Raw genomic sequence first — 25146 nt, 5'->3', positions numbered from 1 at the left:
CACCCACATCCCTACAGTCCCAAGACAACATGAAAAACCCAAGGAAGTGGAATGGTGACAATAATAAATTTTCACTATGAGCAATTCCATATGCAATTTGAGTGCAAAAATCATTGCAGGAACCTCAAGAAATTAACAATTAAATCACCCTGTAGCATTATAAGTGGGAGTACAGAAAAAATTGCACATAGAATGTTTAAAGATAACCCTGCTGAACCAATTGGAAATCAGCCTCAAATTTAAGACAACTTAAGAATTTAAACAAACATGAAAATGTGAAATCTATTATTTATCCAAAAAACGTTCTGAATACATTAATTATAAACAAATTGAAAATTAAATGACACTAAAAGCCACCGAATAACCAGACATATTACAAGAGATATTTAAGCAAAAAAGACCACCAGTGCCAGAAACCGAGATTGTGTAACTTTTTTGATACAATTACAACTTGCAGCCCAGCAAATTATTGGCTGTTCCTAGTACTATAACTGGCCATGCGCTTAATTGGAACAGTACACAAAAATGATTAAAGCACTTAACAAGGTAGTGCTCCATGCCTGAGCATAGTAGATTGCTCCTAACAAATCGTAACTGAGAATATGGTACAGATTGAATCCTTGTAACCTATTAGTTAAGACATTTTACCATGTACGGGCCTTCAAGCTCGTAACCAAGCTTTCGATAATAATGTCTTGTTCCTACACCTGATATCACAGCTAGTTTTGTTGATCTATGTTCTTTCCGTGAAATCCTCTCAGCTTCTTCCATAAGAAGTGTCCCATAACCCTGTTTAAAGTTCCAAAGGCATAGCATTAATATAAAAAAAAATCTGATGTTACAAGTATGTTAAACTAATAACAATACAGAATGAATGGTAAACTATGATAGCTGCAAAAACGTTGACCATTATATGGAACCAAAATACTCCATTACCAGGAACCACAAAATGAAAGCATAAAATATCCACTGGTCCTACTCAAAGCAATTTATTAGATTTTAATTTCTTCTTTCCATTCCTTCCTTTGTAATATCATATATGCGCTTTCCTCGAACCAGGTATCTTATACACTTACTGAAAGTTAAATACAGATTAAGCATTCTCCATAAAATAATTAATAACAGCACTCATTTTGGGTAAATAAAAGTATTTGGAATAACAATAGTACACAAAGTAAGGCCATATAAGTGCACAATTTGAGGAAATGGCAGGATAGAATTTAGGATTTCAGAAAATAGTCAAGACCACACCATATCTCTATAACTTCAATGGGAGAACAAAAACAAATTTCTCTTAAACAGCTTACCGCTCAATGCCCCTGCAACCCATTTACTCTTGAACAGCTTACCACTCAATGCCCTTGCAACCCATTTATTCTTGAACAGCATTAAGTTTGTAATTTTTAAAATTTTGGAGATTTGTAGAGTTGTCGAGTGATTTTTTTATGGCTTGTCTTGTTACAGTAAAGTCTTGGAGTATTGCCTGCTGCATTTCTCTGTAAAAGCAATAATTACTAGCTTCACGTTGATAAAAACAACATAAACACTACTTGCCAACTTTAAAGTGTCTACTGCATATCATGGGTTACATTTATAATTTTATTTAATGGTGTTATTTCTTATTGAGTATTTATGGTATTTACTATTAAATGATATTAATGGTTTGTGTTTCAGCGGAATGAAAAGGTGGTTTTGTCTATTATATGATGCTATTTGGTGTTCTCAGCTTAATTCCTGTTCTTAACTTTTTAGACTGCAAATATGTCTAATATAATAAACTTTTATATGTTTTTTGATTTTTCGATGTACAAACCAAAAAAAAAACCATCCCTGAAAAAATATCTGCCGTATCAGCATATCCAAACAAGAACCAGTAACTTAACCTTTAAAAATATTATCCATCTTTTTTTGGCAACAAATGCCTTTTTAGTGGCTGTCAAGAGTTGTCCAGACCAACAGGTAAGGTCTGGTTCTCGCCTAGCAATTTCACAAAGGACAAATATCTGCAGTTGATTCCCAAGCACAAATATTATGGACAACAAAGAAATTATTTTAAATATTATATGACCTTTAATGGTTTTATCTATACTTTATATTGCCAACGGATGCCTTGCTGGTGTCTGCCAGGACTTGTCCAGAAATGTCCCAGATAAGGTCCAGATCTGACCTAACATAACAATGGGAAAACACCTGATATTGATTCTCAAACCTAACCTAAACCAGAATAAAATTTCAATGTCAATAGATAGTTAGCATTTGGCAACAGGCATGTGATGCTTGATTGCATGAGTGATACCAGTACAGATCTTACAAATTTGTTACTGAGGAAAACAAAGAAGCTTTTCATATTATGAACAGTAATGCAATAGAAAAATAAATTTGAAACTTAACAACTGCTAGTGTATCAATGTCCAGCAGCTTTGAAATACCAAGAAAAGAATTCAATATGCATTTAGATTTTAGATTAAACTCTACTTGCCAGCACAGAAATAACATGTCTGCAAAATTTCACATACTAGTGTTTGACAAATAGAAATGTTAAGTCTGCAGAGGAGAAAAGTTTCCAATTGTTTCATCCATTGTAAAGTTGACCGGAAAAGTTTAAGAAAATTGTAATACAAAGTACGAACGCGTACTGTAAGGGACTCGACCTTATTCTGATAAAAGGATAAGGTAAGCTGTTGTCGGCTTAAAACAGACAATCGTCACATTTGTTCCTCAACTAACATCTCCAATTTCTTAAAAAATATCTTGCAGCTTCATTCCATTGAGTAGACATCCCATTTTACTTCATAAAATGTAGTCCTTTAACAGTTCATATCTAGATTTTTTTCCAAAGTGATTGTGTGACAGGCATGATTTATTGCACAAGGGGAAATATCATTGCTCACTTCTATAAAATTTTGCAGGATGTAAAATTGTTTATTTTGTTAGAAACTTAGAAGCAACTTACAATTCTGAGATGCCAATCATGAGAGACATAATTCAAATTCCACTATTAACCTTGAATAGTTCTTCAATTTTAAAAGAAGCCATTCAGGTTAACTGCTTTAGCCATTTTAACTTATTTTGACATTTTCTAATGGCATTGTCATTTGTAATATGACATCAGGCCCTAATTGCAATGCTGACAATTAACCAGAAAAAATTGATGTCAAGACAACTCATAATTTCTATCTTTGAATACCAAACACGTGTTCTCTTTGCTATTTACCGTTATTTTATCCATCTCATGATTCTCATTTTGCATCCTATCTATTTAAAATTTTATACACTTCTACAAATTATGGAGCAATGGGAGTCATAAAATCATCTGTTACTGCATATTTCTATACAATTTTTTATCCTATTCACAACATACTCCTTGTGAAATTCCAGAAATCATAACATTGTTAAAACACATTACTGGACAAAATGGTAGAGCTTCAATTTGACAAAAAAGGATCTGAGACACCATAAAGAATGTACCTGATGTTGCAATTTGTCAGCCTCACGTCCATGAACTGGCACAGCAGTCCCATAAACATGAAGTTCACGAACAATCGAGCACCTACCCTTTAGCTCCGGGCACATTGTATTGCAGCCACATTTTCTCAAGCGCAATAAACCAACTAAAATATCCTGTAAATATATTTAGAGTACCAAAATTTAATAAGAAGAAACAACATATAAAACACAAGTTTGATATCATATATAGCAGTGTCCTAAGGTACACCAAAACTGTATACTACAGAACAGTATGTCTGCAAAATAATCATCTAAAGGAAAATATACCACTCAGTAAAATTCGTATACAGCCATATACTATACAAAAAAAGAATCTAGCAAACATCAAGACATCTGTTGTTAGGGAGAGATATTCCAATCCAAAAGACTTTTCATGTTAAGTGTATTGCTTATAGAGTATAGTTGATATAGCGCATCAAAGTAGTCCATTAGGCTTACTGTATTCAAAATCATTGGGAAAGGACCTACAGACAGACTAGTTAGTTGACAGAAAAAGAAGTAAATATCATATCAACAAGAATAAGCCATTTATTAGAGTGTATCATGTAATGTCCCCTTTATTTGGCCTAGAAATATAATTAAATAATTAAAATTGTGTTTTAATTATTAATAAGGTCATTATAAAATTATGTTAATGGACCACTTTAGTATTTTCCAAGTTGAAGTTGTAAATTAAAAAGAAAAGAAAATATGTAAAAGAGAGGGAATGTGAAGAGAAGAATTCGAAGAGTTTCTCAAAGAGTTATAAAAGAGCAGTGAGAGGCCCATTTGAAGCATGTTGAGTTTATTCTTTATCTTGGATTGAAACCTTCATAGTTCTGGAGATTGGAACTTATTCCATCTCAGCCTCTTGAAAACACAAACCCTCTTGGGAAGATCAGTTCCACGGGTGAAAGATTCCTCCCTAGCTGGTGATCAGTGGAGTCAAATAAGATTTTGCATTAGTTTTAACTGTTGGAGTTCAGTGAAATTTCAAATTTCCAGATTTTGAAATATTGAAAATCAAAAGTTTCTACAATTTCAAGAGTAAGAGCTAAACTTAGATTATAAGGTGCACAATGTTTATTTTCGGATTGCAGCAAACTCTGTTCCAGATTGGCATATCTAAAAATCAACTCAGTTTTACATATTCCCGTATTATTGAAAGGAATATGGTTAATGGTTATTTCTATTTCTTGCATTGCGCCTTTTATTCTGAGCAACATCCAACTTTGACATATATAAAATTGTTTGACAAAATTATTGAGAAGATAAAGTGAAATTTTTGGAAAGATTTGTTAGGGGATCTTACATATTATAGCATATATTAGAATTATAATGCAATAAAATGTATGTTTACACTAGTATGTAATCAATTAGATCATTAGGTGTAGTTCATTAAATAGGCTTGTTGTAGTCGTTGCAGCACTTTAATGAAAATGTCGTACTGTCATTAATATGGTAGTTATAAAATTAATGCAGAAATTGCAGTAATAAATTTCTCGATCTATAAATAGCTGTGCTCTCTTCATGAAAGATAAGCCTTCTCTTATGGACATGACAATCAGACCATGTGGAGGACACAAACCCTCAAGAAGTAAATATCAGACCAATGTGGAGACAAACCTCAAGGAGCAGGTCAAGATGTAGAATAACTCTCAAACATTAGATTGTTCAGATTTGCACGTATACCAGACTTGTATGCTCAGATTCATAAGTTGTATCAAACTGGAAGATTACAGGTTGTATGTGTATTTGAATATAATAAAAAAAATTGCTATTATGTATGTATTTTATTGAGATCTTTAAAGTGGTATCAGAGCTAAGACCTGGCCAGCCTGAAGGAGATATAAATATTTTTTTTACATTAAATATCAATACTGCATGTCAACAACATATAGATACTTGAAGCACGGGCAGCAACATCTCATTGATCTCTTTGTCCAGATTATTCAAGATAAGGCAACCAAGAAACCAAACCATGCCTCTAGGACATGGTGCACAAGGAGGATATTCATCTTCAGCCGTAAACCAGAACACACCATTTTAATTAGTCACTTGTACAGGTACCAAACTGCTGAGTCATTTCTTATAGAAAAAAGCCATGCCACAGGAAGGGGATATGGACAACCAACAGGAGGTTGACTTGGATACTCTCCATGTTGAATATGAAGCAAAGAGTGCTGAGTTTCAAGCAAACATCTCATTTGAGATTTTTGCATATCATAGTCAAAAACCAAAAACAAGAATGAAAGTAAAGCCACCCAGCGCAAACCTTGCAAAGATTTGCATTGTAGATTGGGGAAGGTCGCAGTCCCCTCATTTAATGGATCCAACAAAGCTTTAGCCCAAGCTTGGATCTAAAAGCTAAATACCTACTTCTCACAAATAGATGTATATGAATGCTGGTGTCACAGGCTAGTCACTCCATAGCATAGCCTTATCAGCACCCATGAGGAGTTTTGCGTGAGGTTAACCAACAGATATGAGAGGGAAGACCTAGAGGAATGTTTTGCGGAGTTGACACAACTACAACACCAAGGCTCACCAGATGTGCATGTGGCTGAATTCTAGAGCCCTTCAAAGGTCTAATTAAGACCCTTGACCCATATTCATTGTAGGTAACCACCAAAAGCACCTTGACACTGGAACCATCAAACAACCTTATCTCCCCACCCTCTAAATCCTTGACATTAGACTTTAGAGATCCCTACACCTAGTAGATCTTCCAAGAGACTAACCACAGCAACAACAAAAACTCCACACAAACCTTTTCCACAAAGATTGAGGGCTGCAACCTCTTGACCCACCAAGAGACCTGTAATATCCCAGAATAATTTCTATTATTTGATCAAATTTTATTTACTTCACAAAATTTCAACAACTTTTGATCACCTAAATCCCAAGATGAGCGAGGTGAGACCATATAGTGAATGAATTACACCACAATTTAGAATAATGGGTTATGATCAGATTGAATCCAGTTATGAGTACTGGTGGCAAGCCACTCAATCTTAAAATCAATCATTGAATAATCAGCTTGTTTTGCAAATAGATACTTATTCCTTCACCATGGACCAACAAGATGCAATGGATTTGCCAATATTCCTGGATGATAGCAGCAAAGATTATTAATTGTTATTATTGTTTTTTGGTCCTTTTGGAATCATCCACACAATTATTGCATACTGAAAACAAGATGACAGAGTTTGGCCCTGAAGGAGCGGCACAAAACAAATGAAATGATATACAATTGACTTCAAACTTAAACCTTCATCCACATACACAATTGAGCAATTCCAACAAAAGATCAGAAGAAATCACAATATATAATGGTCCACCACAGATAACAAATGACAATCTGTTCCAATAGACTCAGCCATTGCACTCAGCCGAACCAATACCACTACACCAGATTGACGCTATTCTAGCCACCCAGCAGTTACAAAATAATGGGTTATGCTAGCCACCCAACAATTACCAAATAATGGCACTATACTAGTTACCTTGCAACACAATCTTTTCAATGATAATCAATTCTATACAAGCATTTGATGCAGTCTAAATATCCAGTATTGACCCTCAACAAGCTGTTGCAACAAAAATCACACATCAGCCCTATGCATGCAGCCATCACAATAATCATAGATTAGCCCTATACAAGCAACCGTGGCAAATGATGCATATAATAGTCTTAATTCAAATCATAAATTGCTCTATACAAGCAACCCTCAAAACTGTCAGAATCATCAAAGATTGTCTCAAAATACAGATTCAGTATATAAAAATATAGCATCAAAATCTTTTTGCCATGTATCCAATTGCCTGAATGCAATCTCTAGATGAGATCACTGCAACTCTGAATCAGGGGCTCCTGACCACCAATTCAGTATTTGAAAATCAGTGAATTTCATCCTCCAATCTCTAGCAGAGGATTTCCGTACTTAGTACAACAAATGAATATGATGCTCAATCTATTTGGAAAGAATTTGGATTGATATCAAAAGCATGCCTCCTTTGTTCTGTTGCCTGGCTCATATAGAACTCTCAACTCTCCTTTCCCTTCAAAAGATGCCTTTTCAAATTCTTCAAGTGTCTTTTCCAAGGGAACTTAAGAGAACTAAAATAAAAAATTATTTGATTTACAAAGGCCTCATGCTCCAGTCACCCTCTTCATTGTAACTGTTCAAGTAGTCACACTGTGTAAAATATTAGAAGTATAACTCAAAATTATATAAAGTTACTACCTTAAGCCAACCGGAAATGGTAAATGGGAAATGGGAAATGGGCTTTCAGGTCATAAAAATTTATCCAAAAAGGGGACATGACAAGATTGACCCTATCGTGACCATTTAACACATCACCCCATCAAAGATGAGGACCCCTTTTTTTCCGCTTTCCAGCAGCATGAGTCAATTGGTAAGGTAGCTTACAGCCTAGGTGAGGCTCCAAAATCAGAGTTTTTGCTTTAAGTCATAATTGCAAGACAAGAGTCTTTAGGGTTAAAAGGGTGAAGTGGAGGGTTGAACTGGTCTAGGTCAAAATGAGGAAAAAGAGTCATTGAGATTGCTTTCAAGGTAAGATAGACAATGCAATCCCACAGCATAGGTCAAATTTGGGGTTTTAATGCGAAGATTGGACAAGAGCTTAACAAGAAGAGTTAGTACGAATGAAGCCTTGAAGATCAAAACTTTAGTACAAATGAACCCTAGAAAGCAGCCCTAGTGAATTGTATGAAATTGATTCTTCCACTTGATTAAGTATTCTCGGACCTAGAATTAATCAATTAATAAAGGGGATAAATAAATAATTAATGACTTACCCCAAAAAGCTAATGATTGGAGATCAAAAATTATAACTCATCGATATAACTTAACTTGGGGCCATTTTAAGTCATTAGGTTGTTTCACCTAGGCGAATCATTATGGGGGTCAATTTAATAATTTACACAACATTGGATATTGTGCCCAAGTCTATTAAGGAGGTTTCTAGATGGATCGATGCCTTTTGCTGAAGTTATTATTTAAGGAGAGGTTGATTTTTAAGAGGATTATTATTGCATCAAACTTATTTTCTGATTTTGGCGCTCTGCAAATGGAGACCATTGTACAGGACGAAACCCCTGTAAGGCAGCTCTGGACATAGAGCCAGGTCTGCAGTAACAGCTTTTTCAGTACCCCAAAGCCATTAATCTGCTCTGAATGCATATCGCATGTGTTGAAGATGATTTATTGAGCGATTTAGAGGTATCACAGTCTGCTGGGAATTGTAACCTGGTTAAAGGGACTCAATCACAAGCACCCATTTTCTGCAAATACAATCCACCCGCCAGCTAGAAGGAGCAGTTCAGTAAAAGACACTTCTGGGTGCGATCAGGCTATGATTAATTGGTGTGTAGCTGAACACTTCCAATCAATTGCAACAGCATTGTAACCTGGAATAAGTTTCAGAATCGTCTACTCTAGCAATAAAATCAGGAGATTGTTAGTGTAATTGTTTGATATCGTGCTTAATCCTTCATTGCAAATCCCAATTCTTGCATGCATTGAACTCACATGATATAAAAAAAAAAAAAAAAAGAATAAGACAAAAACAAATCAAAGTCACAATCCCCGTTAAAATCAGAGGCAAGAATATTTCAATGCTCAAGGCACCTTGGATTAACAACAATCACATTAAACATTAAGCTTATCCACAAGTCAAGACCTGACAGTAGAAACCTTGGAGTTGTCTCAGTTGATCGTAAAGCATAGCATTTGAGAGACTTTGTTCAAGAGAGGATAAGATACCTTGGTATTTTATTGTGTGTTCGATTGTGCTAAAAAAAACATCAACATGCTCCACCTTTATAAGTCAATAGTTGGATGGCATAACATGCAACAAGATGTCATGTTTCAGCGGCAACGAGTCTTGGGGCCTGACACATTGATGCTTGGGAAAGGGACAAGTATATCTAATTGAGGTGTTCCCCAATGATGAGGGACAGCCTGAGTTGTGTATGAGGCATAGAGTGTAGAGGAGGGTAAAGTATCTAGCACCATAGGCCTTCCATCACTAGAAGGAGTCGGCTGACATTTTAGATCACCCAGCTTTGTCTTGTTTGAGGCTAAGTAAATTTGGGAGGTAGGATTTGTAATGCTCCATTGTGACATTCATGGTGCAAGGGGACCAGTTCTCTAATCCACAGACATTTAGTGAGTGAACTATCAACATAGGAGTAGCAGATAGGTAGAAGTAGAACTGCAATTACTGTCAATTAAGAAGAAATAATTAATGGAATAAAGTGGCTGACTTTGTCTCACACCTAAGAGTAATCGATTTAGTTTGAGTTTACATTTTCAGTTTCAGTTCACCACTTAAGTTTGATTTTGCCATCAAGTTAGAGATGGGTTTGTCAGTTATATTGCCTATGATTAGCATACGCAAGGAGCATGGAGTGTACAAAGTGTTGGGAGAAAAACCGAAAAGGCACTACTGAAATTTAAAAACAAAAATCAATTTCATCACCACGAATGTGATGCTGTTTGCATAAGCTATGGCACTTGGAGATAGCAAACTTCAGATGTGACAATCAGACAATTTTGAGGAGGGAAACCATCAAGGAGCAGATATCACAGACCGCCATGGGGACAGAAACCCTCACGGAGATCAAGATTCAGAGTGACCTTGTAACATCAGAGATATTCAGGATTTATATTGTGTATTAGAACATTAAATTTCAAGTTGTATGTGTGATTGACTAAAATATAAAAAAATACATAAAAAATATTGTTATAGCATTTATGGTTATTTCTAGGTGTGTATTATGTATGCATTTAGTTGGTCTTTTATGCAGTGTAAAAAAGTTTCCCAATTTTACTACATAAAATCATATTAAACTCAGCAATCAATGAAATATTCCTATTTTCTGGAAAATTATTCCAGTTTTTCATTATTTTTCGAATTGGGCACATTTTTTTGGTTATATATAGCATTTTTTGGGGTCATTTTTAGTATCTTTTCCGATTTCAGAACTCATTTTGGTCTCCACAACCTGCACATGTTCATATGCATCAAGCACCATGACTATGCCCTTCTTCCCCACAATGCTGCCACATTAACCATCATCCACCTTTCCCTGCCATCACTAATGCCCACCTTTGTCACAGCTAACCTCATCCTCATTGGCTTTAAAATTTATTTGAGATGACTCCAATCAAAACAAATATGGAGTTTATGATGGCAACCTTCCTCAGCTGGAACATCTCAGTGTGCCTTTACTCGTATTCCTGATATGAAAATTTTCAAGCCAATAAACTAACAACTTCTTCTAAATCACTGCTCAATTGACAGCCTCTGCCTTTTTTACAAGTTACAATCAGTAGTACTGATGTTTTCAGCTAAAACTAACAAACATTCATTTGCCATTACTTCAAGATTGAGATTGATGGTTTACAATTTTTGTATTGATACCAGACTTGGAATTTAGTATGGAAGATGCTTGTCAAATAAAAAAACTTTATGACTCTCGCAAATTTCTTACTGTCAAGTTAGATGACATCAGATTAATGAATTGTTTACAAAATTGAATTTCTAACTATAACAAGGCTATAAACTTTCTATGCCATTAATTGTGTTAATATCAGCAATTTCTTAAAATAATACCACAGTTTACACTAAAATCTGCAAGTCATGATTTATGTTCTCCTTGAAACAGTCTGTGTAAACATTTACAAAAGCTTGAAATATTTATACTAAAAGAGTTCAAGAAGTATAAACAGAAAGGCAGTTATTCAGCGATCTGAAAATGAGGTACTAAATACTTGTAGTATATTACCATGTAATTAATGTACTATTCATTGTGCAATGCAATCAACAATCTGGATTCTGAAAATTATGTAAACAAACCTTATTTCAAAATTCAGAGTAAACTCTAGTTTCACAAAATACTATTTTTTTTTATCAATTATACTTGTCAAATATTACTATGTATTAATGTACTATGCATTGTGCAATGCAATCAACAATATGAAAATTATTTTCAAAATTCATGGTGTCAACTCTAATTTCCCCTCACTCTCTATCTCTATGAAATTACATTGCCTTTAAATATAAAATACACCAATTTTTCTCTTTTCTTCTGCATTATTTCGATACCAATTTTTTTCCTGATATCTTTTGGTTTGGAAAGTTATTCCAAAGGTACAGTTTTGCTACTATAATTCACATAATTCATATGAACTGAACATTCAATTTGATTACACAGCATTTCTTTATGACGTAAAGCAGAAACTACTGAATAACAACATATTTAAACTGTAATCTTCTTCACCCTGCAAAGAGTAAGAAGAAACTCCACTCAAACTGCCATGAATGAAGAGTGTTCACCTCCCAACCATTGGGCATCATTACACTTTTGACCTTAGCCACCCCCAAGCCTAAGGGGATCCAAGAAACCACAATGTTGCAAATACACCTCAATACTCCTCCCAAGGATACACAAAATGGTTTAGTAATGATCCTATTTGGATAAAACATACGACAACCTGCTGAAACCACCTAAAAGACATGGGGTTCCACACTTTGCAGCAGTACACCTATAAATATACCCAAAAAAAGACTGCACCATCTAATTTGTCCTAAATACTTGGAAGAAACGGCAAGAAGGGAGGTTGAGCATAGCCTCCTGTCTCCTCCAGACTGAAATTTCCACCATGCAATCATGAAAAGGCACAAGAGAAAAAGGCAGCAATAGAGGCATAATATTTTTTAGGGCATCAATAGAGGCTTAATTTGAATCAGTTAAGTCAGATTTTTTTTAAAAACCCTAGGATCTTAACAATCTGCAAAGCAATTGAGTCTGGGATGGAATATTTGTACATTGAGTTTGTCAATTTCTTTGATGCTTAGTAACTGACCTTGCTCGAAATGAAAAAATATAAAATGACTTACAATCTTAACAAAATTACCTGCCGTATATCCTCATATGAAAGGAATGTTTCCCAGCCTTCATTTGCAGCATAGTCACAGCGTACAAGCTCTACTTCCTCTGGTCTTATTTTATGATGAATATCCTGATAAAACATCCAGTGAATTACATTGATGCAGTACTATATATAATAAGTACTAAAAAACATCCAGTGGATTACATTAATCGTTAATGCAGTATTATATATAAGAATACCAAATTGATATAGCCAGAACTTTGGATCTAAGGATAGCCATCTTCCCTGGAAGATTACTTGGTATGCCACTATTCGGGGGAGTCAATAAGAGCAGCTATTGGGACAGCCTTATTTACAATTGCAAGAAAAAGATGGACTTATGGAAAGGCAAATGGCTTTCATCGGCAGGTAGGATCCTCCTAATCAATACAGTCTTATCAGCTATTCCCATTTACTCCATGTCTTGCATGAAACTTCCCAAGGCAGTGCAGGATGGGCTAGTTGAAATCATGAGATGATTTATGTGGAATGGACCGGAAGACCAGAACAAGATTCCACTTCTTGCCTGGGACAACATATGTAAACCCCTCAATGCTAAATGGGCGGGTATCAGAGAGTTGCACAACATGAACCTGGCTATGGGCGCCAATCTTGTCTGGAGCATCTATAAGGATGGGAACAGAAAATGGGTTCAGATCATGTGCAGGATGTACCTGGACTCTTTGGACCCAATTAGGATTCTAAATACTCTGGACCCCCCCCCTACTGGGTCTCAATTCTGGGAGAACTCCTGGGAAGGTTTTCCAGCTCTCAAGACTATGGAGGACATGGACATCATAAGGGTCGAAACCACTAGGCGGTGGGGCAAGAAGATAGCAGATTATGGAAGTATGGTTGTAGATAATAGCGTGCAAAAATGGAGGTGGCACTCATTGGACGATATACCTGTTCCGGCTGAGCAAAAGGTAAAATTAAAAGAAATCCTCGACTCTCGCAGCTTCATTTGGGATAACAAAAAAGACAACATAAGGTGGGGTACTTCTCAAGAAGGGGATTACAAGGTAAAGTTTGGATATAAGACTCTTGAACTGGTGGATGTCACACCTCTATGGCCTAAAGATCTGTTATGGGGCAGAGATTGCTCGCTGCGAACGGGGGCATTTGCTTGGCTTGCTATTCAGGGTCGCGTTCTGACTCAGGACAGACTTAACAAGATTGGTATCATTGGCCCGGGGCGCTGCCCTTTGTGCAAACAGCAAGATGAGGATGCGAATCATGTCCTCCTATGGTGCCCCTATGCGGAATACAGCTGGAATACTTTCCTACATAAACTCAATTGGTACACTCCCAAACCAAGAACTTTGGAGGAGTGGTTCTTCATGTGGCCTGCTCGTCTTCGTAAAGGCGTTTTTAAAAGCCTCTGGCAAGTTGCTCCATCTATGATTGTGTGGGAACTGTGGAAGGAATGCAACAATCGTATCTTTAGGAATGAAGCTCTGCCCAGGGAACAGCTCATTAAGAAAATTGAAGCCTCAATCACCGAACTAGTAAACTCTGCGGCTAGGAACAGCAAAGGGAATACTTTCTCACTCTGGGATGACAACATATCCCAGGTGTTCCCAGGATTCATTGTCCCACAGCTCACTGGAATCGCGAATTCAGAAGATAAGGCGAAAGCTCGTGCCAACACCCAATGGACGGCTCCTGATGCAGGCTGGGTAAAACCCAATTTCGATGGACCCACTCGTGGTAACCCAGGGCCTAGTGGCATTGGGATTGTTATTAGAGACGAGCATGGAGTCGCTCTGGTTGAACATTAGGAATACATTGGCCTGGGCTCCGACAACAGGGCAGAATTTTGGGCTGCAACCAAAGGTTTGGAGCTGTCCCTTCAACTTGGACTCCGGAAAGTCCACTTGGAAGGTGACTCCCTGATCGTGGTCAACGCAATTAGATTGAAAAAAGCTCAGGACTGGAGACTCAACAAATGGGTAAGCTGTATACTGAGACTGGTTGGGATGCTGGAAGACTTCAAAATCGACCATATCTACCGTGAAGGAAATAATGTTGCAGATGGGCTGGCTAAACAAGCATGGACGGCAGGGGATAGCAGAGAGCTATGACTGGTACTTTTCCTGGGATTGATCACAGTCATCAGATTGGTTTATTTGTAAACAATAGTATGACTTCTGGGTTTCTTTTGTAATAGTCTTGGGATGGTGGTCGCCTTAATGGCTGGATCAACATTTTCTGTAAACTCTACTCTTTTTTAGTAATTGAATGGGAGCTGGCCCTTCCCAGCTATCTATTTATCAAAAAAAAAAAAGTACCGTATTTTAAAATAAAAACATCTCAATTACAAATTGTCCCTGAAAAGTAAGCTGCATAAATTACCTGAATACCAGCCTCACGAGTTCTAACATCGCGGCATTTCAATCCCAAGTCATCCATACGTGCCAAAGCTAATTCCCTAAGATTACCCTTTTCTACACCAGAAGTTACAAGAGGCATTGGAATATCCCTTTGGACACGGTAGACCCGAGTCCAAGGTGGTACTAGAGCTAACACCCTTGCAATTATGTCCACAAGCTGTTCTGGAGGGTAATTCCGATACCTGTTCATTGATGCAGTGGTTTGAAATTAATATTTAACTTGGCCTTTCTTTCCTGAACATCAAGCCCCATAACAGTACCTACTATTAAGATTATTATTTATTGTAAGAAATTGCAAGCACAGTACACCAGAAGTGCTGAGTTTTTTTTGCTTCAAAACTAGGTAATCTTTTAACTGATATGTTAGTAGTTATATAACTATTCCCATGATTAAATGTATGCCTAGAAACATGGGTAACATATTTGCATATCCATTTATTCCAAGATTCATATACCGATGTCTCAAAGATTAAACACCAAGCTACTAAATGCTAATGTCAAAACAAATGCATGATTGAATAAAGGATGCACAAGAGACATGTAATTGCTTGTGCAGGGTCATATAGTTGAGGAGGTATAATATTATAATTTATTAACACTTTCCACATGCTTGAAAAAAAAACGGTTGTCATATTTACTTGAAAGTTGAAACTCTTTATATAAAAACAGAAATTATTCAAGATCAAGAGTAGTTGAAAACGGTATCGCTCATGTTGGGTTAGGTGGTCATAATGATAGCAGTCTTAGGGGTTTGGCCTCCAATCGCATGTATATCTTTTAACGTAGTTGTGTTTTTTGTGTAGTTAGACATATTGCAATTATAATGTGCCAGTCAAACTATAAATATTACATCCAAATCTGCAGCAGACCTCTATGATTTTGCAGATTTATGACAACTCATGTCATACCTCCATTATTTAATAGTAACTAATTTCTTTTCTTTATTTATTTGACATAAGTAATTGGTCATTAATCTTAAAAACTTACCAGCCATTACTTCGCATTTCATGGATCTGCTAACCCACATGGCACTTTGATATTGATATTTGGTGTGACCCAATCATCTATTGGTTACAGGTGTTCATTAGCCTGTGCAGTGTTGATGGTTGTTAACATGCATTTAGTGGGGCTCAATCCACATCAGTTCTAACTGAATGTGTATCATACAGTGCAGTGCTGGTATTTATTTAGTCTCAATGTCAAGAGTAAGCTTTGGCTGTCACTCATGAAACCATTCTGATTATAACAGTGGCTTTAAGAAGTATAGTATGACACAGATTCTAAAATATTTGAGTGATTATTTATCAAATTGGTAGACACAATAAGCATGAACAGGAATTGCTACTTCCCATGAAACAAAGAAGAGATGGAACCTTGACTAGCATGATATTGTGTCAAATTGACAGAACACAAATAAAAGTTCCACCACAACTGAACAGAAGCAACTAGAAAAATTCACAACTCTGGCCTTATCAGCATCTTCATTAAAGCATTCTCTAAAGCATTTGTTGACCCTGAAATTCTCTTGCTCAAGAAGCATTGAATTTCAGGTTCAGTAGTAATTTCAGTAGTAATCTCATTAAATGAGGTTCAGTAGTAATTTCAGTGCTATATCCAAGACCAAAGACAATATTGTCAAGTTAATGGCATGTGCTCCTTGTAAAACTGGTGTCCAGTTATCACATGCTAAATTTATATGCTATTTTAATGCCTTCGATTACTCTGTTTAATCCTCTTTACCAATAAATATTCATAGCTTTGCTTGAAAAACATTTATCATCAAGTAAAAGAAATATAGAACAGCAGGAAATGACAATAGCACCTGCCAGTTTTCCAGAGTTCATAGAGTCCAGTTCCACGAATCACTAAAGTAGGGTAAATCTTAAGGCCATCAGCCCTGAAAGAAGGATTCTCAAAGAACTCTCTGAAGCTCTCCATATCTCGCTCCACACCAACATTTGGCAGGTCGGGCATCATATGTGCAACCACCTGTTATGGAAACACATACAGATTTAGCAACCCGCTATAGATGAATTATTATCAACTTGAAAATTCAATAATTTTATGCTAACCTCTATATGAACCCCTAGTACAAAGGTATTTAGATATTCATATGAAACCCAACCAATGGGAATAAAAATCATAATGATTATGATCAGACATGCTGAATATACCCTGAAAAATTATTGATGAAATTTCTAAAAATGCCAAAGATTACAAACGCATGAAAAGAATGAAAAAACGAGCTTCTCATTCAATGCCTTGTAGAAGAAAGGAATCTTCAAGTACAAGTCCATAAACAAGCCTTCATATATTACTCAAACACTGCAAAATGCAAAAATAATAACACTCTTTTGCTGCTTAGATTGTAGTGACTATTCACTAGAGACAGTGACAGAAGAACACCTTGAAACCAGCATCTTTGGCCAAGCAAAAGCAATCAGTTACTGCAGCTACAGTGTGACCCCTGTTGGTGTCACGGGCAACATCCTCATAAGTGCTCTGGACTCCGATTTCCAGTCGTGTGCATCCATAAGATAACATTTGTCGTAGATGAGGTCCAAGACAGTAATCAGGCCTCCTAAAAACAGAAACCACACAGAGATTATGATTATAGTAAAACTAATTCAAACCATATATGGATGGGATCTGGTTAAGGCCATGATAAAACCCATGCATAATCAATGCCCTTGGAAAGCTTCAAGTATGAATATCCACCACCCAAATGGTTTTGTAAATTTTTATTCATTATAAAACCAGAATATTCTACATCCAATAAAATCTTACGTTTCAATGGTCAAGCCAATACATTTGGTAGCACCATGTTCTGAATAATGCACAGCTTCCTCCACATTTGATGAGGTGTGACCAGATAAAGCATCATGGAGATTTCGTATAAAATAATCACGATAGTCAGCTGGCAAAGACATGAAAGTACCTCCCATCAAAATGAACTCCACCTGCAAGCATAAATTTCTCACTGGCCACTCAAACATGAAAGACATGAATAAGAAAAAGCAAACAAGACATTTTAAAAACAGCATTAAGATACAAGCTAACCTTGTCCACACTATGACCTAATCGCTTCAGTTGATCTATCCGACCCCTTGCCTGAACATACGGATTATATCTGTAGCCCCAAAATTACAACCAGACATGATGAGAACTTATTTGTTAACAATTAAAGGAAAGCAGTCTTTAAGACATTAAAAATTACAGCATTACATGTATTAGATGCATTAAAGATTCGAATTCAAGGATAGCATAACAGACAAATGGCATCCCCCTTTGGCCACATATGGCAAATTAAAGAATATATTCAACACAATTTGTCCAACATAAAGAGTAGTTCATAGCTCAACTGCTTATTACCTGTGCTTAAATCTAGATCAAAAGGAAAGGTCTTGGCTAAAATCAGTCCTTGGATTTTGCTGGCTACATTTGCTTCTTTAAGACTATCTAGAGTATAATATTGAAATTATAGCTAAGTTCGGATTACATGTAATTATAGCTTGCTATGTACAACCTTAGTTGGCTTAGTGGTGGAGAATTTGTGCTCTTGAAAATGAGGTCACAAGTTCAAATCCCACAAGGAGGTAGGGTATGTACACCTTATCGGCTTCGGCCCATTACCTATCAAAAAAAAAAATTATAGCTTGCTATGAATATTGGGCAAGACCTATATATTGTAACTTGTGGATAGGACAAGACCTATTGAATGTAACTTGTATTAAAACATGTTGGAGCTGACCTATATTAAAATCACTTGTAACGTGAGGGCTATTTCAGTTTTGGCGCCAACCTTAAAGCATTGAATTGTAATTAAATATGTTCTTCATGCAAGCCGACTTGGGAGAATTAAAAGGCTAAGTCTCCTATATATACAAGGCTATCAATCATTGTATGATACAACACACTCAAGCGAATTACTTCTCTAATCTGCAAGTCATCTAAGTATACAGCGAATCCTTCTAAGAGATCAGCGAATTCTTCTTGAAGACAGCATATAATGTCCCCATCCTAGTTATTAGAATATTTAATTATATTTTAGTCACCTATATTTAGTTCCTTGTTTAATGGTCATTTAGCTTTTTAGTTAATTAGCTTTTAAGCTTTATTTAGCGTTTAGCTTTTTCTTTTTAGTTAATTAGCTTTTAAGCTTAATTTAGCTTTTAGCTCTTTAATCTTTTACTTTAACGTTATGTTCTAATTATAGAACATCGTCTTGTAACCTCTATATCTACGTGTGTATATCGTTCAATGTAATCATCCGATTATTGAATCATCCATTCAATTTATTTTTCATGGTATCAGAGCAGATCGATGGGATTCTTTAAAGTTTGGCGAATTTTTTTATAAAAATTCATGGCCTTCTTTCTGGAATATTTTCCAGATTTTTTTATTGTTTTTTATAAAAAAACGAAATTGCTTTTTTGAAGGCTTTTTGAGGGTGTTTGGTTCGTGGGCGAATTTCTTTGTGCTGGGCAACAGTTCATGTTTTTTTTAGTGTTCTGGAGATTTTTGGGCCTGCAACTTGGACTTTTTTTTGCAGATTGAAAATTTTCCTAGGGTTTCTGCAATTTTCGACTAGGGTTTTGACCCTTCAGTTCAAGTCGAAATTTTATTTTGCTTGCAAATTCTTGGTGGGTTTTTCAAGAGCTTTTCTGGGTTAGTCTCAAATTTTTTTGGGTGCCTCATTTTCCGCGTCTCGAATTTTGTGCTAGCAAATTTGCCTTGGAATTTAAAAACAGTTCACAATTTGTGCTATTTCTGTGGACGTTGGGATTTTTGCTTTTTTTGGGGGGCACCATTTATGCTGTTTTAAGTGTGCAAAAAATTTTAATTTCTAGGTTTCTTCCAAACCTTGAAATTTGCACCTTGGAATTTGTGCCAGAATTCTCCTCCAGGGTTTCAGATTTTTTGTGCAGCTGCTTCTATTCTGATTTTTGGATCAGATTATTTTGTCTCATGCTTTCACTAAGTTGACCTCGTTCAACCTCCATTTTTGTGATGGCATCTTTGACTAACATCATGTTGGAACACAGACAAAAGTTCAACAACTGTCACAACACCTGGAAATAGTGCATGTTCACGATATCTGAATATCGTTGCCTTGATCAGATTGATTTAGGCCAGACCTTGTCTTACAGGTCCCATGGTTTTCACGATTTTTTCCTGAAAAATTGTCTGTCGGTTTTCTGATTTTTTCCACAAAAAATCATGGGAGGGTTTCAACGATTTTTTCCTCAAAAATTGTTCGCAAGATTTTCCCTTGAAAATTATCTCATCTGTAATCCGCAATATTTGCGTAAGATGTTAGTTATCTGGGTTTTACCCTTTTTTTCCACAAAAACGATGATTTGTAAGCTCAGATTTCTTGGTTTTTCAATTTTCTCCTCAAAATCGTAAATTCTCTGTTCAAGGGTTCCTATTTCAGGGTTTGACGGTTTTTTCCTCAAAATCGTGCTTTGTTGCAGTCAGTTTGGGTCGCACCTACCAGGGCGAACATTTGCAACCGTGGTATCTTGCAGTCAATTTTGGAGTTGGTACTCTTTTGCAAAAGGGTTTGCTGATTTTTCCTCAAAATCATTGTTTCAGGCTTCAGTAATTCGTGTGTGCCAGATCTCTAATTTGCGTGTGAAGGCTACGTCAAGTTGGATGGATTTTGGTATTCTTGGTCATTAACACTTTCAGATCCAGGGAGGGTCTCCACCACAGCAGAGTGTTCTTTTCATTTGTGATCAAAAGACCTGCAGTGTCTTCTGTAGGGTAGTTAGTAGATAGAATGACCATTAAGGGAGGGTATTAGAATATTTAATTATATTTTAGTCACCTATATTTAGTTCCTTGTTTAATGGTCATTTAGCTTTTTAGTTAATTAGCTTTTAAGCTTTATTTAGCATTTAGCTTTTTCTTTTTAGTTAATTAGCTTGTAAGCTTAATTTAGCTTTTAGCTCTTTAATCTTTTACTTTAACGTTATGTTCTAATTATAGAACATCGTCTTGTAACCTCTATATATACGTGTGTATATCGTTCAATGTAATCATCCAATTATTGAATCATCCATTCAATTTATTTTTCACTAGTCAGGGACTTGGGTTTGAGGAGTTAACCTATTTTTGGACCCTTGTAGGCTAACAGGGTATGGATAAAGAGGTCAATAATGTAGTATCTTGAGGAGTGGTCTGTCTATTTGTTCTAGTTCAGTGTTGAGTTCAGTTCTGGTCTTCGTTTCATCAATTTCTAACACTTTATGAGGATTTCCTATTTTTTAGGGAAAAATTGCTAAAAATAGACATGGTCCTATTTTCATTGGCATGGCGAACTGTGGCCCTAGCTTCTAACAGATTCAGTTTCCGAGCAATAATGAGAGAGATATGAATTTTTAGGTGGTTCCACAGGGAATTAATATTTTAATGAAATATTAATATAAAATCATAAAGTGCATCACTTAAATTTATTTAAGTGAAAATTTATTATCTCCTAAGCTAGGCGTTGCTTTTAGGGTTAAGTTCGAAACCCTAAAAGCAAGTTATAGTTTTTAAATCCCTAATTGCCAAAAATCGCACCTTTTGGGTATTTAGGCAGCCAAGATGGAAATTAAACCTCATTCTTTGATATTGAGCATTTGACATTTCCTTCTGAGCACTTGGCTATGGCGGCTAGGGTTTGGACCCTATTTTGGAGAGCGTGCATTCTTCAGAATTCAGTAGCTTTGAGATTGTGAAAGATCAATCGAATTGTTGCAGCTTGGCTGGCTTCATTCAGAAGTCAAATTGAATTGAATTGGGGCAGATTTGGCTTCTTACAAGATAGATTTGTTGGAGGTTTCCCTATTTACTGTTTGGTTGTTAATTCTTCTAAGGTTTGGAGGCTTCTTTCCCAAACTTACAGCTTGCTCATTTATTGGCACCATCTTCCACTGTTTGGGTGTCTTAGTACTAAATAAGAGCAGATCTGAATTGTTCCAGAATAAAAATCAGAACTTTGTAAGTTACTGATTTATTCTTTATTTACAATAAATTGGCTAAGGACCTACGGGTATGCTTCTAAATTCTCTAATTCATTATTTCAGTTGATTAAATTCATGTATTATTTCAATATGGTTGCAAATTAAAGAAACCCTCTTCTGCAACTTCTGTCTATTTCTGAAAAACCGCCTTAATAATTAAAAATTACAAAGAAGATCTACAAATTACAGCAGTTGAAGAGTTGAACCAGCAAGGGTTCATCACACAGCAACCATCATCTAGAAGACAGCGAACACCACTGAGTGACTGCGAACTGGTTTCAAGTGGCAGCAGTCATCATTTGAAGATCAGCGTGCTATTCTTGAAGGCTGTGAACACCATTCTAGGATCAGCAAACTTCATCCCTGGGACAACAACTTTTGTATTGCAGATAAGTTCATCATTTCAGCATGCCCTAGGTTATAAGTATAACTGTGATTAGGTTGCTGTTAAAGAGTGAAGCTCATTGTAAATTAAATTGGTGTTGCCCAGTAAAGATCTGAGATTAGTGGCTGGGTTTTTCACCTCCAAGAGGGAGGGTTTCCTAGGGTATCTGTGTGTTTTGTGTTTGTTCTTCATTGCATTTTGATTTCTGTTGTTTACTGTTTAATCTGATTGCTAAAATTAACATATAATATAAGCAAAATACATCAAAAGAATGTGATTAATCATGAGTAAAAGCTGACCAGCTGTCAAAATATACTAGATGAAACCGGCTTGCTCTATTTTAAGTTTAACCAGGCTTTTTGATCAAAACCTGCAAGTTTTTAAAAAAACAAGGAAAAGAACATGGACTATTCTGTAAACCGCATTGGTGCATTCTTTTCCCTTTTTTTTCAAAAAGCACTACCATTTTCTTATAACTACCTATTCTTTCATATTTGCAACTTTTTAAATTTTTTATTGACCATGATTTTCCCAATTTTTATCCATGTAATCAAACTCAATTTACACTTTCAGTTTGCCCTCTTAATGCCATGTAAATGCTAACATGGTAAATATGGATTAAGTATTTTTGGAAGCAGATTAGAAAAGATATTAAGGACTAAGTTTAAATGTTTGATAATTACCAAAGGAAGGAACAAGAATATTTTTAAAAGTTCAAAACAGTTCCAACCACATCCCATTCCAAATCAAATGGTTGAATTAAAATTAGCATTGTTCTTTTGACATTTTTGCCCAAGGTAGTCAAACAAAATCGGTCAAGAATGATCAATGAAGATAAAAGTTATAGACTATCTCGCTTAAGTGGAAGGTATGCTGATAAGCTTGTAACCAAATAAGAAAACCATAAAATTTCACTGAAATTCACACCTAACAATCCATTAATATAGGTTACGGATTATATTTTAGGGTTAAATGCAATGAGATCGAATGTTAAAGAATCTGGGATTTAATGGCAGAGCCCCAGCATCCAATTCTGAGAAAACGTCCTCAAGTGTAAAAATTTGTGTAAATCATTATGAGCAACTCATATAAAACAAGGCCAGGAGTTAGGTCATCACACTTAAGAATGTGCGATGAGACGGAAAGGTACATGGTCGTAGTATCTAAGTCAATGATTTTGCTATCTTTTAAATGGAAAAGAGTTAAAAGAATTGGGATGGTCTTTCTAATTCAATTACGGTTTAATTTTTTTAACTACTTTAACTCATTGATATATATTCACTGAAAAAAGCAATTGCCAATCCATTGCACGTTTAGCGCCAGGTTTCAGGGTTATAATGCCTTACAGGAAAAAATATCTGGTCAAGGTTTAGGGTTTGATCTGAATTATCAAAAAGAATGCCTAGCTAGGGTTTAGGGTTCAATCTGAATTATCAAAAAATATAACTGGTAAGGATTTAGGGCTTATGTTGAATTGTGGAAACAAAGCATACCTGGCTCGAATGGCACGCATACTGGTAGGCTCGTAGCCCGTGTAAGACTGCGTGCTGTACTCGAAATCCGAATCAGGTCCGCCGGGGCAGTAAACACAAATATTTCCAGTGGTGGCAATGTGAGGGCAGCGATGGGGTTTCGACATGACGGCGACAACGGCAATGCCGGAAGCAGTGCGCACGGGCTTCGCCCTAAGCTTGGGTAGCACCATCGCCCTGTCGTTCTCTGGCAAAGCAGCAATCATTTCGACCAACTTCGGTGCCCTGGATAAGCCGTAGCGCCTGCAGGCATTCGCTTTCACAGCGTTGAGGTCCACGTCCTCGCCCTTGCGGCATCCTTCCACCATGGCTCCTACTATTTCTGCTATGGCTCTAACCCTCGCTTCTTCCTCTGTTAACTGGTGCGAAAGCACGCCGCCACGACCAGGCGTGGGTTTTTTCTTTGGTTTGGCGTGCACTGGTATTGCCATGGTTTCTATTTCTACCGCTGCCATATCTTCGAGGATTTAGAGCTCAATATAGGTTTCGATTTCTAGCGATTGAAACCGATCTCCGTGCTTAAATTCCCAAGTTTTTCCACGAGATTTGTATTTATTAACACAAATTTGAACGTTAGGAGAAGAAGTTGGAAACTGATTCAGAAAATCTCTAGCAGAAAACGATGCAATTTCTGTGCCAGTGAAAAAAAATCGGTGCTTGCTCAGGTAATGTGTTTTCATCCATGGAAAGTCTCACAAATCCCGTCAATTACAAAATTTATGTTGCAAGTATTAAGTTCCAATCGTTTTCAATATTAAAACGAGTACTTGTATCTATATTAATTAGCGCTTGCATCAAATGAAGATGCAATAGTAAAGCTGATATACTTAAAAATTTCATATTCTTAAATAGAATATAAAAATAAATTTCTTTCAAATTGTCAATCCATTACATCATTACGAAATGCAGTCACCACATTTTAATATAAATTTATTGAAATCTAAGATTTTTTTAAATGAGCATATATTAATGATAAAACCAACAATTTATGATCTAAGATGGACATTTATTTTATAATGCATTATTTATTATTATTTATATTTTATTTACTAGTTTTTTAATTCATATCTAAAGCTCACCATTCACAACAACTTAAGTCAATCCAAAACTAGAAAAAAGGAGAAAAATAGCTGCTTGCACCACGATAAAGTGTTGTGCGACAATGCTTTTGTTTTGCAATAGTAAAAAGTTTAGATGTGAAAATATTGTCAAATTGTAAACTGAATATTTCTTGCGAGATGGACTTTAGAAAAAATGTATGGCTACTTTAAGACCAAAAATAGTAGATAAGAATTGAGTCAAATTTGGGTCTAAGAAAACTCACCTAGTTGTTTCCATAAGCATTCCAATCTATTCATAAATAGCAAATAATTA

At 36.0% G+C, this 25146-nt stretch overlaps 1 protein-coding gene across 1 annotated transcript; it reads right to left on the bottom strand.

The window, feature by feature from the left end:
• Positions 1–264: 264 nt before the first annotated feature.
• Positions 265–24534, bottom strand: LOC131066380 (elongator complex protein 3). The gene is made up of 9 exons (XM_058001133.2): positions 23734–24534; positions 17903–17972; positions 17630–17802; positions 17249–17423; positions 16665–16831; positions 14805–15024; positions 12435–12539; positions 3469–3621; positions 265–789 (listed from the first exon to the last, which is right to left on the bottom strand). Exons 1-9 carry the CDS (start codon positions 24225–24227, stop codon positions 631–633), a joined length of 1716 nt encoding a protein of 571 aa, XP_057857116.2. The 5' UTR covers positions 24228–24534; the 3' UTR covers positions 265–630.
• Positions 24535–25146: the final 612 nt, after the last annotated feature.

The sequence above is a fragment of the Cryptomeria japonica genome, chromosome 3 (assembly GCF_030272615.1).
Source record: "Cryptomeria japonica chromosome 3, Sugi_1.0, whole genome shotgun sequence".
Taxonomy (NCBI): Eukaryota; Viridiplantae; Streptophyta; class Pinopsida; order Cupressales; family Cupressaceae; genus Cryptomeria; species Cryptomeria japonica.
Note: the sequence above shows the minus strand (reverse complement) of the source record. Positions and strands in the feature narration are given on the sequence as shown.

Excerpts from the sequence above, each read along its gene's own strand:
- LOC131066380 (XM_058001133.2), bottom strand. The coding sequence starts at position 24,227 with ATGGCAGCGGTAGAAATAGAAACCATGGCAATACCAGTGCACGCCAAA. Across the intron at positions 12,540-14,804 it reads CTCGTGAGGCTGGTATTCAG|GATATTCATCATAAAATAAG; the intron begins GTAATTTATGCA and ends ATGTTTTATCAG. Across the intron at positions 790-3,468 it reads CTGACAAATTGCAACATCAG|GGTTATGGGACACTTCTTAT; the intron begins GTACATTCTTTA and ends AACTTTAAACAG.